Source organism: Vigna radiata, chromosome 7 (assembly GCF_000741045.1).
Source record: "Vigna radiata var. radiata cultivar VC1973A chromosome 7, Vradiata_ver6, whole genome shotgun sequence".
NCBI lineage: Eukaryota > Viridiplantae > Streptophyta > Magnoliopsida > Fabales > Fabaceae > Vigna > Vigna radiata.
This window is the reverse complement of record NC_028357.1, coordinates 45,016,051-45,030,343: the sequence shown is the minus strand read 5'-3', so window position 1 is coordinate 45,030,343 and position 14,293 is coordinate 45,016,051. Positions and strand designations below refer to the sequence as shown.

Below are 14,293 nucleotides of genomic sequence, written 5' to 3'. Positions count from 1 at the left end.
TATTTATAACAAGTGGATGATGACACGCTGTTTCAATTAAAAATATTATTGAAGCAGAACGTGGTGGATTATTGAGGAAGGAAACCGATGCTGAAAATTTCGTGTACAAATAGATTACCGTGTACACTTTGAAAACTTAGTCTCGTTACATATATCTATGGTCAAAGTTTGATTTTTTTTTTCTCATTTCAATTCAAGCTTTGCTTGTTGGTAGACCCAGTTACAGCAAGGTTGCTATAATCATCACCACTTTCAAGACAATTTTCAATGGGGTTAATGATTTTTTGTATCTTTAAAACTATATTAGCTGTGAAAAATAAAAAGCAAAAAGAAGCAGAAAATGTAATGCAGAAAGTAATAAAAATAGTAATATCCTTAATGAGTTTAGTAATATGGTCAACACGAAATCATAGTTTGCTGCCAATGAGATGCTGTTAGTTTTGTGGCGGCCGCCCGAGCTTGTCTTATTGCTTCTGTAATTCTGTATCTAATCGTTAAGCGGGTGAAAATTACTAAAATAGATTAAAATGAGACAAGGTAAACAAAATAATTTAATGCAATGCTGGAATATCTTTTGAGAAACTTACAGAGTATAATAATTTTTCGTAAATTAATTATGATACACTGTATATGTAATAAATTTATTAATTTTTATACTTGTTAGATATATTTTTGAAATAGAATTATAATTAGAAGCTTGAGATGTAAATGTTTTATATTACTATAATTTTATTTATTGGATGGTCGTATTAATAAGAGACATACTTTACATAGATTGTTTTTTAATTATAATTTTTATGAAAAATGGTATAGGGGTTACGAGTTTGATTGGGGTGTTTAGAAAAAAGTGGGTGCATGAAGAAAAAGAGCTAGCCCAACATACTCTCTTATTACAATGTTGTCTCAGAGGTTGGAGACAACTTTTATGTTGATGTAATAGTCCTACACACTCTCCCGTTACATTGCTTTATCTTTAAATTTCATAAAGGAAAATTTTTTTTAACAACACTTTTTAAACAATTTATTGACATCGCATACTTGACAGCTTGTGATTGGTCCATTTTAAATATTTTTTAAATATAAATTCAAATAGATCAATAAAATGATGACACGTGTTCCGTTGTAAAAAAAGTTGTCAAAAAATGTGTTGTCAAAATATCATTGTCCTTTCATAAATATTTCAAAAAAATGATTAGGTGAAACTTAAGTGACTGTGATTGTTTTACCAAAAGAAACGTATTTTAATTTTATTTTAAACAATAATCAAGTTTAATTGCAATAGTACATTTTATATTTTATGAAATTTATAATTTTATTACTTGATTTGTGCTTCCCTAATTATAGTTTCTTAATTTTTAATTATCTGTAAATTTTTGTTTTTGGATTTATTTTTACTCAATTTGATCCGTTGATTTTAAATTTTAATTTTCAATCATTTTTGTTACTTTGGACATGAACATATAATGACTGATGAAGATGGTAACAAGTTATTACTAAACTTAATCTGACAGTCATTAAATAACTCTTAAAAACTGAAAATTAAACAAAGTTAGGGAAATTAAAATTAAAATATCAAAATTAAGTAAGAATAACTTTAGGGACAAAAACTATGAATAACTAAAAATTACAAAAACTATTAAAATTTCAATTAAGCCTTTTCGATATAAATGTAGTGTTATATAATATATTTCAATGTTCTTTTTTAAATACAGAATGGACGGGCCAAGTAATAGAATTTAAAATCTAAATCTCTCTCTCTCTCTCTCTCTCTCTCTCTCTCTATATATATATATATATATATATATATATATATATATATATATATATATATATATATATATATATNCTCTCTCTCTCTCTCTCTCTCTCTCTATATATATATATATATATATATATATATATATATATATATATATATATATATATATATATATATATTTTTTTTTTTGAGGCCTTTGAGTTTTGAAATTAATTAAAACTTTCAAAAATTTCACTTTGAAATCCGAGTTACAGATAGAAAAGCTTTTAAAAATATTACTTTTAAGTTTTAAAAAATTATAAAAAAGTTTTAGAATTTAAAAAAAAATTGAAAGTGCAGAAATAAATTGTTGGAGGTGCGGGAAGAAGCTTCTCTGTCACATTCATGGGGAGTTCAATAGAGTTTAGGAGAAAAAGAAAACTCATTATGAGCTTCAACAAAAATATAATCTGACCCTCTAATTGAATAATTACTTCTTCTTTATTAGGTTAAAAGTTTTATGATTATTCAACTTTCAGTTAATTATACTCTCACAAACCCGTAATAATTGATGCATTTTGTGTTTAACAACTTATATTGATATTTTAACTTGCCGATTTTGTTTTAATTTCATGTAACAACTTTTTTAATTTATCTATGATACCCCGACATAATTTATATAAATTTTTTCAATTATTTTAGCTTGGTTGGGAGAAAACATGATTGCAAACACTAAAAGTAAAATAAAAATACTCAGTTTTTTGTTAAATAAAAAAACACATAATATTCAATTTTTGATACAAAATTTAATTACATTCACACATTTCAATTTATTTAAACATATAAAAAATAAATTTAAATTTTATTTTCTCTAAATATTTTTAATTAATCTCTAGTTTCACTATTTAAACTCCGTCCTTTTTAGAATCTGATAACACTTTCAATTGTTGGAACGAACAACTTTTAATCGATTAAATTTTCAAATATTTTATTATTAAAAAATTAAGTGACAAATAAAATTCTATTAAAAGTGAGTTTTATTTTATAAAAACATTTATCTCTTTAAAATTTTATCTCTAAACTTCTTTTATCCTTTTTATGACAATTTGATTTTATCATTATTTTTTTTCCAAGATTCAAACTCACCTTAAGATTCTTAGCGCATGACACATGGAATAAGAAAATAATAATATAATAAAATATTAATTTTTATGAACTATTTTCCAATTCATGATGAAAATAAAATGTAGAAATATATACGAATTTATCATGGAAAATAATGAAAGTGACGAGAATAATAATTAATATATTATCTTCCAAATATGAAATATCTTAGATTTTTTTTCTAAATTTCTCTTTTGTTGTGGATGAAAATAAAAAAGATTAAGAATAATACATTCTATATTTAGAAACACGTATCATAACCTTTTTACATAACTTTTACCAGTTATATTCATAATTTTTAACATTTTTAATTTGGTTCGTCATCAATTAAAGATATTACTTATAATATATACACAATTATTCTTTAATACATATATGTGTTTAATCATAATAAATAACTTGTGTTAGTATATATGTATAAATATGTCGTCATTAAAATATTTGTAATAAAGCAATATATTACTGATACAGTTTTTTTAAAATTGAAAAAGTATAAATGTAGTACAATGAATTAGATTATTAAATGATGTGAAAAGTTGTTGACATTTGTTCATCATGGGAGACGTGATTTGATTGGATGGATTTTACGATGCACACTTATCGCATGTGTAATGTGTGCGTTACGCTGAACACACAATCACATGGTTATGAAAACACCACGCACAGGTCCCGCTACCATTTATTAGAAGCCAACAATGGATTTTATGTGAATATGCTTCATGCCAACGCGACACTCAAATTTGCGTCTCATAAAATTTAATGTTCTTTTATACCTATGAAATTTAAAATTAAATTTGTGTAAGAAATATTAGAGGAGATTCATTTTCGTTTTTCTAATGATTTTTTTGACAAAGTTATAACAAAATTTGAAGAAAAAAATTGTAAAAAAAGAGAAAATAGTTACACAAGATAATTGATATGGTCTAGGAGGTTTGCAAACATAGCGGAGACGTCAGTGACTTCCATGACAACATAGAGAAGAGAGAAAGAAAATACCAGGTAAGTGGAAAAATAAAAGCTTTATAATTGATTATTGAATATATCATTGTATAAAGTAAACAAAATTCTTAACTTAAATGGGTTTTTGAGAAAATCTAAAAATAAGAAAACAAAATGCTGATTACTACTTTTGAATAATAATTTTAAACTGACTTAACAAGTCAACAATTTTTCTTTAGTTGAATGATGTATATTCAATAATTCGAGCTTTGAAACAATAGATTGAACGGAACACGATGAGCATAGTTGGTGAAGACGTTCCCAATTGTCATCCGAACAAATGAGAAGAAGATGTAGAAAGTTAGCTTTAATTTTTTCATGCACGATGTGACAATACAGGCCAATATGCTTCGTCCTCTTGTCGAAACTTTAATTACGAGTGATGTATCTACCCAATTTGTTGTCACAATACAAAGTAACAATGGTAACTGTTTGGATTTGAAGGTCCTGAAGCAGGTAACAAAGCCATTGCATTTCACACAATAACAACTATGACGCAATATTCTACTTCAGTAGAAGATCTAGAAACAATACCATGTTTCTTAGATTTCCAAATATGAGGTAAAATCCTAGAAAAATACAGAAACTTGTAGTTGACCTTTTAGTCTTTAGGCAGATTGTCCAATTTGAATCGCTAAGAAAAGATTATTTGAAGGGATGAATTTGATCTACCTAAAGATGTGTTGCAAAGCTCGATAGTAATAATCAGTGGAAGACTACATAAATTGATTGAACAAATTAACAAAAAAACACAAATAAGGTCTAGTATTTTTAAGATATAGTAACATTCTTATTAATCTCTGGTAGGTATTGGGATTGGATAAAAATTTCTCTATTTTATATAGAGAATTTGTGTCACCTAGAAAAGGGGTAGAACATGGTTTCCTCCTTAGCATCCTTGTTTCTTCAAGAGTGTCTAAGGCATATTTCCTTTGGCATAAATACATTCCCTTCTTAGACCTAACTACTTCAAAGCACAAAAAAATATTTAAGTTCTCCTATGTTCTTAATTTGAAAATTATTATGTAAAAACATCTTTATATGCTCAATTTTCATCATGGTTTCCTACCAAGATAATATCATCTACATATACAATAAGTGTTGTGAAATTTGTAGATGTTTTCTTAATAAAAAAGAATGATCAAATTTAGATTGAGTGAAATTTAATTAAACAATGAGAGATGATAGTTTATCAAAGAACTATCTATTGACCTATTTTAAGCCATATAGAGACTTAGTCAATTTGTATAGTTGACCTTTTTCAAGAATATTCAAACTTGGTAATGGCTCCATGTAACTCTCTCTAATTATATCTCCAAGTAGGAAATCCTTATCCACATCAAGTTGATCTAAAAATCAGTGTTTTGAGGCAACAAGTAATGATCTAACATTTGTTAGTTTGGCAATTGGGAAGAGGTATCTAAGAAGTTTATCCCTTGTGTATGTCCTTTTGTCACTAGGCACACCTTGTGCCTTTTTATAGTGCCATTCATCTTGTGATTGACCTTGCACACCCATTTACAACTAATGAGAACTTTTTCAAAAGGAAGGTGAGTTAAATATCAGGTGTCGTTGTCTTGGAAGACTTTAGTTTTTTTTTTCTTAACTTTTATCCATTCAAGTTTTGTCCCAGTTTTAATATAAGACTAATATGATTAAGGTGTACTTAAGTATTTTTCAGATAAAGAGTTGTATTAAACATGGAGTCTAGAAACTATTTTTTGTTTATAAAATTTTAAATGAATGTTAGTGGAAAAACACAGGTAAGACAATCTAAAAAAAGAAAGAAAAAACACGAAAAATAAAATTTTTATGATTGATTATGTAATATATTATTGTATAAAACAAAAGAGATCCCTAACTTAAAAAAAAAAACATAAAAACTAATTACGCTTTTAAAAGGTAATCTATAACTAACTTAACAATTAATCCATTGGATGAAAATTGTGCACATTTAAGTTATATGGTGCAAATTTACTATACTCTTATAACATAAAAAGGGTGTTTGAAAAAGAAAATAAATATGTTACAAAAGTACAACTTATAAATTTATAGAATAGTTTACTTATAAAAAGTACTGATTTTTTAAAATTATTTTAGTCGCATATTACACATATTTAGTACATTAAAATAATTTTCTTATTCCAAAACCCATTGGTGCTGTGTTGAGATTAATGTTGCATAAATTTTGTTTTCAAACTTAATCCATTGATTAAGATGTGTATTAATATTTTTAATAGTTTTGGATGAACCACATATAATTTTGTGGGTGCGATTTGATGATTGACTTAATCCAATTCAGTCTATTTTATTCTTTTGAGTTTTGCTCTTGCTTTTAAATTTTCATCAAGTTTATTTAGACGATTTTTGTGTACAACGAAAATAATTCTTCTTTTAAAGGAGTAATTTTTGTAACAAAACTTTTCTGAAACTCTTTTTTGAATTTAATTGTTGTTAATTTCATTATAAGACTTACAAATTAATTCAAGTTTTTCCATTTATATTTTTATAATTCAAATAGTGTTCTATATTTTCGTCACTTGTTTTATTAGTTTGTACAGAATCACTTTCTTAGTATACTTTTCTTACAATATTTTTATTCTGATGGTGAGAAAAACATTATTAAAATTTCCCTTCTTGATAGTGTCTTAAGTTGGAATCTTATTCTTAAAATTTGTTTCTTTAGTGTTTTCAAGTTGTAATTGAAGACATCCTCCCAAAAGGCAACAAAAAGATCCTGAACTTATGATGATTTTTTAATATTTATAAAACAAAAATTATATATTAATCCATCTTATCCTCATAAAAACTATAATTAGTTATGCTCTTAATCTCACGAGGATCGTCAATGTGGAAAAGATATGATCTATACCAATTCAAATTTTAAAGTTTTGCCAGCACAACAATCTGATTAACTCAGTTCAAGATCTAACCACAAAAAGTTAATTTCCAACATTAAAATACGGCATTAATGTTATTGAATTTGACTCACAGAAGAAAGACAACAATGTCATGGAAATTATTAAAAATTATAAAACTATAAATACAAGAAGTAGGAGAGATAAATAACAGTAAACAAAAAGATAACTAAAGAGCTCCTTACAGTATATGCAGAAATTATGTAAATTTATAAACCAAAAGTTGTAACTACACTGTTATATGTATCTTGACAAAGTCAATTGTTATATGATGCAGTCATTATACAACATAGAATACAACACCATTTCATAATTATTTATATCAACGTACGATGAAAAATTATAATTTGATATACACAAATTATATTTTCTATTTTACCTTTAATAATATCTGACAGAAATTTATAATAACAAGAGCATCACTGTAAAAAAAACATAAAAGAGAGAAATAAGAAATTGTCAGAAGAGTGAAAAGACATTTCGGCCTAATAATTTAAAATATTAATATGTTAATTATATTTTTATTTCTAATTTAAAATGCTAATCTATATTATATAATTAAAGTGTTTTTTTTTTGTTTTACAACTACATAAAATCAATTTAAAATATAAAATGAGTATAAATTTTAATTTATAATTTGATGGTGAAGATTAAGTTAAATTTAAATTCATTTTTTATTATTATGATATCAGAATTATAGTTTAAAGTTTATCTTAAGAAACTTTTTTTATTTATTAAACATATTATTTTATCTTATATCAATCCATTCATTCATGTCAAATACACAAAATAAATATATATATATATATATATATATATATATATATATATATATATATATATATATATATATATATATATATATATATCTTTGACGTGAGAGGAATGCCTAAGTAATATATGAACCATTAATAAAACTAGTTTAAAGTATAAAATGAATATAAATTTCACTCTATAAATCTAATACATTTTTATTTTTGGGTTAAATATGTTTTTAGTTTCTATATTTTGTGACGATTTTGGTTTTAGTGACTCTTTGAAACTAAGGTACAATTTAGTCCTTCAACTTTAGAAAACTTTTGGTTTTAGTCCTTTTAATCAAATTTTTTTAACTTTATTTACTATTTGAAACGCGTTTCTCAGTTAACATTGAAGAAAAAATATGTCAAACAATATAAACAATCCAAATGCTATAATGAAACGTACTTGAAACATCAAATAAAGTTAAAAAAATTTGGTAAAATTGGCTAAAACCAGAATTTTCTAAGATTGAAGAACTAAATTGTACCTTAGTTTGAAAGAGAGACTAAAATCAAAATCGTCCCAAAGTATAGGGAATAAAAACATATTTAACTCTTTATTTTTTTAAAAAAAAAAAGAGAGTTAAGAATGTAGTGAATTTAATGAAAGATGACATCTCAGAAAATAAAATACAACTATCAACTTAAGATATTAATATTTTAATTACTTTTTTTAACTTAAAATGCCATACATATTATTTTAATTTTAAAATAGTCACGTTTGTATAATATTATTCTCAGTGTTAAAAAATAATTTTTCAAGGAGAATGGAATTTTCACAGCCAATTTATTTTTTACTTCCATTTAACATTTCACTATTTTTTTTACTTTCCTTTTATTTTTATAGATAAAAATATTTATTTTTTATGATTATTTTACTAGTAAATAAGTGACAGATAATTATGAAATGAATAATGGTATAACGACAATTTTATTTTTATATTGACATATGATATAAAAGTAAAATAATTATAAAAAAAATAATTTTTTAAATTTTTACAAGAAATAATTTTACGTATCATTTTTTCATTTTTCAAACTCTATTTACTCCATTTTTCTTTCTTTCATTTTCAAACTTTATTTATAATTACTTGAATTTTTTTTGGTATTCTCCTTCGAAGTATTAAAAGATCATAATCATTATTTTAAAAGCATAAACCCAGAACATAAAAACTAGATAATTCAAATTCCTGGCGAGTCCACCATAGAACTACCTGTTCTGCTCTAAGCATGTCCAACTCATCTAAACCAAATCTGCGAAACGAAAGCAGGCAAAGCATAATCACGCAAGAAACTACAGGATACCTCTCACTGCTGTTTAAATTTATTCAAAAAAGATATTTGAAACAGACGAATCTGTGAAAATGTATTATCAAAAAATTGTCCAAAAAAAATTGTTAAACAAACTTTTTCCTATTTTCCCCTTTACCATCTCATCTTCACTCCCATTCACATTCTTCACCACCCAAACCAACAACATAGCAACCACAACCAAATTGGAACAACAACACCACAACCATGACTTCATCTTCCGTTCCAAACTGCCCGACATTTACATTCCCACGCACCTCCCTCTCCACTCTTACATCTTCCAAAACCTCTCCCAGTTCAACCATCGACCCTGCCTCATCAACGCCGCCACCGGAGACTGCTTCACTTACGCCGACGTCCACCTCACCGCTCGCAGAGTCGCCGCCGGCCTCAACAAACTCGGCATCCAACACAGCGACGTCATCCTCCTTCTCCTCCAGAACTGCCCCCAGTTCATCTTCGCATTCCTGGGCTCCTCCTTCTGCGGCGCCACCATCACCACCGCTAACCCCTTCTGCACTCCGGCGGAGGTGGCCAAGCAAGCCGCGGCCTCCAACGCCAAACTCATCATAACACAGGCGTCCTACGTGGACAAAGTGAAGGATTTCGCGAGCGAAAACGACGTCAGAGTGATGTGCGTTGACGGGGCGCCGGAAGGTTTCCTTCAGTTCTCGGAGTTAACGAAGGCAAACGAGAATGACATTCACGGCGTTAAAATATCCCCAGATGACGTGGTTGCGCTGCTGTATTCTTCTGGAACGACGGGGCTTCCGAAGGGAGTGATGCTAACGCACAAGGGGCTGATTACGAGCGTGGCGCAACAAGTGGACGGAGAGAACCCTAATCTGTATATACGCAGCGAGGACGTGGTGTTGTGCGTGCTTCCACTTTTCCATATTTTTTCCCTCAGCATTGTTTTGCTCTGTTCCCTTCGAGTTGGGGCTGCAATTTTGATAATGCCCAAATTCGATATAGTAAAATTGATGGAGCTGGTGGAAAAACACAAGGTGAGCGTGGCACCATTTGTGCCACCCATGATTTTGGCTATTGCCAAAAGTCCAGATTTGCAGCTTTACGACCTGTCGTCGATTCGACTGATTATGTCTGGCGCCGCTCCTGTGGGAAAGGAACTTGAGGATTCTGTCAGGGCCAAACTTCCCAACGCCATTCTTGGACAGGTAATTATTACCATTAATTTAGGATGAAAAATAATATCTTCCCACTCCTTAATAATACAATAATATATATTATAATTTAAATTAAAATAAAATTAATATAATTCAAATATTATTTTTAGAAAAAAATCCTTTTAACAATTTTTTTATAACAATTTGTTATTGATCCATTTTAAATATTTTTTAAACATAAATTCAAATAAATTAATAAAATAATAACACATGTTTCTTTATAAAAAAAAATTATCAAAATTATTGTCAAAATATAATCATCCTTATTTTTTAGGAATTGTAAATGGACATATTTTGTATGATTGAAGTTACCTTATCACCGCCATTTATAGCAACGAGGATTTTGTTATTTCCAGTTACACGTTTACCTAAAGTGGTAAAATTAGTTTACCTTTTCAGCCTTTTTTGCACCTTGCTCTTTGAAGTACATACAGAAACAGGTGACACATATGTGATGTTCGTGACTCTACAGTAAGTTCTGTCTCCCAAAAGTCCGAACATGGTCCCTATAAATCTAAATAATTGCTTATCGTTGTTATTTTTCATTTAGTGAGATGTCAAAGTAGAAGGATAAAATACAAAATTTTATAAATATTTTATCAAAATAAAATATTCTATTTATTAGTTTACTAAGAGACTCTTAAACGAGTAATAAAGGAAAGGTGAACTACATCTACTTTTGAAAAAAAATAAATAGAATATGACTTGTACTAGCAACTTTACGAAGTTATGTACTTGAAAATCGATATCTAACAATAATAAGCATGTATTTTCATTTTTTTAATTTTAAATTTTAATTCTTATATATATATATATATATATATATTTTTTTTTTCTAAATTGGTTGGGGTTTTGATTTATCATAAAGTATTAATTATCTTATTCTTAGCTACGTAGCTATGGTGATTATTGATTAGGTCGTCTTATATATCCATTACAATTTATTTTTCAAGTCATTAAGAATAATAGTAAAGAAAAATATATTTATCTTCTTCAAGATGTATTAAATTTTCACTCACACCCCTTTTAATGATAAATTAGATATTTACTAATACCTGAAATTTTTAATTATACACAGATCTTCTTATTCTTAATAATTAGTATTTAGGTTTGTTTTTAAATAAAAACATGTCTATTAATTAAAAATTAAATTTAAAATGAATATTAAAAATATCATTTTAGAAACATTATAAGAAAAATTCATAAATTTAAATTAAAACAAAAAATAATAAATATTGACAAAATAGATAAATGAATTTTTAAATTTATTAATAATTAATAATAAAATACATATGAATGATTTAATTAATAATAGTTATTTAATAATTTATATAATAATATAAAATATAATTTTAAAAAAATTCCATAGTTAATTTTTTTTAGAAAATTTGAAAAAGTAAGTCAGAATTTAATTTGTGGAAAATCAAAGTTTTGATCCTTATTCTGATCAGAAATAGTAAATAACGATATTTAAATAAATATTATGAATAATGTGTTATTTTTTATTGAGAACCTCACTAGTTTGGAAAAAAATATTTATTTTTTTAATAGTAAATGACATTTATGTTTGCTTATAATAGCATGATAACACTTGGTTAATTATAAAAAAAAGAATTTATATTTTGCTTATAAAAGTTATTCAGTTTTAATGTTTTAAAACTTAAGATTTTAATTTTAATATTTTTTGTTAATGGTTGATTGATATTTTTAAATAAAATAAGGGAAAATGAGTAACATTTAAAATCAAGAGGGATTGTGAGTGTTATTTATCACGACATGAAGTGAGATTGGTGTAACTTCAATTTATAATAAGATATGACACTTATTCAAGTAATTTAATAAAATAATATCTCTCTTTCAATAAATAGTACTTTTTTTTTTTGTCAAAAATATGTGTGTATTTATAATTAATTTGAAAAAAAGGAATAATTTAATATTTAACTAAAATTAAGAATATTAAAATATTTAAATTGTTTTGAATAATAAAATTATAGTTACTTCAGAATGGATAAGTTCCAAGTAAAATGCTTAATTTTTCAACTATTAACCATTTTAGTGAAGTTAATTTGTTTACTTATTTTATAACTAGTTATTTTCAAATTAATCTTTAATTACATCTATTTGTGAATAAGCTTAAATTTTTGAAATTCATTAATTGTTTAAATTTAGTTTAATTGAATAAAATTTTCAATATTATATATATATATATATATATATATATATTTCATTTATTATATTTTAAAACTGACGTGTGGAAGATAGTATATTCTACTTTATTTTTTCTTTTTGACGAAAATGCTCTTAACTTCGTATGGTAAGGTTGGACTCGTTTTGTCAGAACAAAAAAACAGAGTCGAATTGATAAATACACTTTTTTTTTTTTTTAAGTAGATTATCAACTATTGTGTATAAAACTTGACAGATTGACTTTTATCATAGTTGTTTTTCATTTAAAGAAGGTATGGCCATCAGACTGAATGGATAATTTAATATTTTTGACAATTTTATTACTGATATAATTATTATGCAGTTAAGTATATTATCATTTCATTTATATATTTACGATTTTCTAAATATAATATTTTCATCATTGAAAAAGTAATTACATGCTTGTTTAAAATGTTTTAGTCATCAAAAGATAATTTTGAAATTTGACACAGTTTCTTATGGCAGCAACTACAGTTGCTCAACTAAAAAAAGAAAAAAATAAAGAAATGAATAATACATTTTTTCTTTTTTTAAAAAAACAATATAAAAGTTTGTGTTAGATGAATATAAAAATATAAAAATGTATTATCTAGTATTACTCAAAATTGTACCAACAACAACAGTGGAAGGTGTTTAGTAAAGTCTCTTTCTTGTTGATCGTAGAACAACGTTAGGAAAGTAAACTCCGAGAGAAAGAAAAAAGAGAGATAGAGATTGTGATTGATTGTACGGTGCATATACATGCAGGGTTATGGGATGACAGAAGCAGGACCAGTGCTTTCAATGTGCTTAGCGTTTGCGAAGGAAGCATGGCATGTGAAATCAGGTTCGTGCGGGACCGTTGTAAGAAATGCAGAGATGAAGATCGTTGACCCTCTCACTGGTGCTTCGCTTCACACAAATCAAGCTGGTGAGATTTGCATCAGAGGCAACCAGATCATGAAAGGTATAATTTAGGTTTTCTCCCGTGCTAACAAATGAATTAGAGGACTAAGTGCTGACAAAAAAAAATGGTCTGTGAAAACTTAAGCCATTTTTTTGGTTATTAGGTTACCTAAACGATGAAGAAGCCACAAAAATAACTATAGACGAAGAAGGATGGTTGCATACGGGTGATATTGGATACATCGACGATGATGACCAGATTTTCATCGTTGATCGGTTGAAGGAGTTGATCAAATACAAAGGATTTCAAGTTGCTCCTTCCGAGCTCGAAGACATGCTAATTGTGCACCCAAAGATTTCTGATGCTGCCGTTGTGTCGTGAGTTCCGAATTTACCATATAATCTGAATTTTTTTTGCTTAGTTTTCTCTTTCGACACAGAGTTTAATGATGACGTTGATTTCAGCATGAAGGATGAAGCTGCAGGAGAGGTTCCGGTTGCATTTGTTGTACTATCAAATGGTTCAAAAATCTCTGAGGAAGAAATCAAGCAGTACATCTCAAAGCAGGTTTATATCGTTTTTGTTTTATTTTCTTCATTTTTACTATAAACTAAGAAATAAAAATAGATTACAGTGTTCAATTTCATTTAAATTAATATTATAAATGTACGAAAGCTTATAACAATTATGCTTTATGCTCGTTCATCTGTTGTCTTTATCATGCGAAGAAAATTTCTGTCTATCGGTGGCAGGTTGTGTTCTACAAAAGAATCAGTAGAGTTTTCTTTGTGAGTTCAATTCCGAAGGCAGCCTCTGGAAAGATCTTGCGAAGAGAACTGAGGGCAAGGCTTGCAAATGGTATTCCTTCATTGTGAATATAGGGCACGACCTAATTGAGCCATTTTTTCTTAATGGTGCTCCCACTAATTATAAGACAAGAAAAAAAAAACATTTAATTCCAATAATAGCTTAATTGGAAGACCTAAAACTGCTATTTTATACCTCTGTAAATGTGTGTAGAACAATCTGCTACTTGACGAGCGAAGCTCGTATGAGTTCTTTGAGTTAGATCGACTGAATTG

General features: G+C 27.1%; 1 protein-coding gene across 1 annotated transcript; it reads left to right on the top strand.

The window, feature by feature from the left end:
* Positions 1 to 8,783: 8,783 nt before the first annotated feature.
* Positions 8,784 to 14,293, top strand: LOC106767325 (4-coumarate--CoA ligase 2). The gene is made up of 5 exons (XM_014652187.2): positions 8,784 to 10,108; positions 13,073 to 13,271; positions 13,375 to 13,588; positions 13,676 to 13,778; positions 13,964 to 14,293. Exons 1-5 carry the CDS (start codon positions 8,984 to 8,986, stop codon positions 14,084 to 14,086), a joined length of 1,764 nt encoding a protein of 587 aa, XP_014507673.1. The 5' UTR covers positions 8,784 to 8,983; the 3' UTR covers positions 14,087 to 14,293.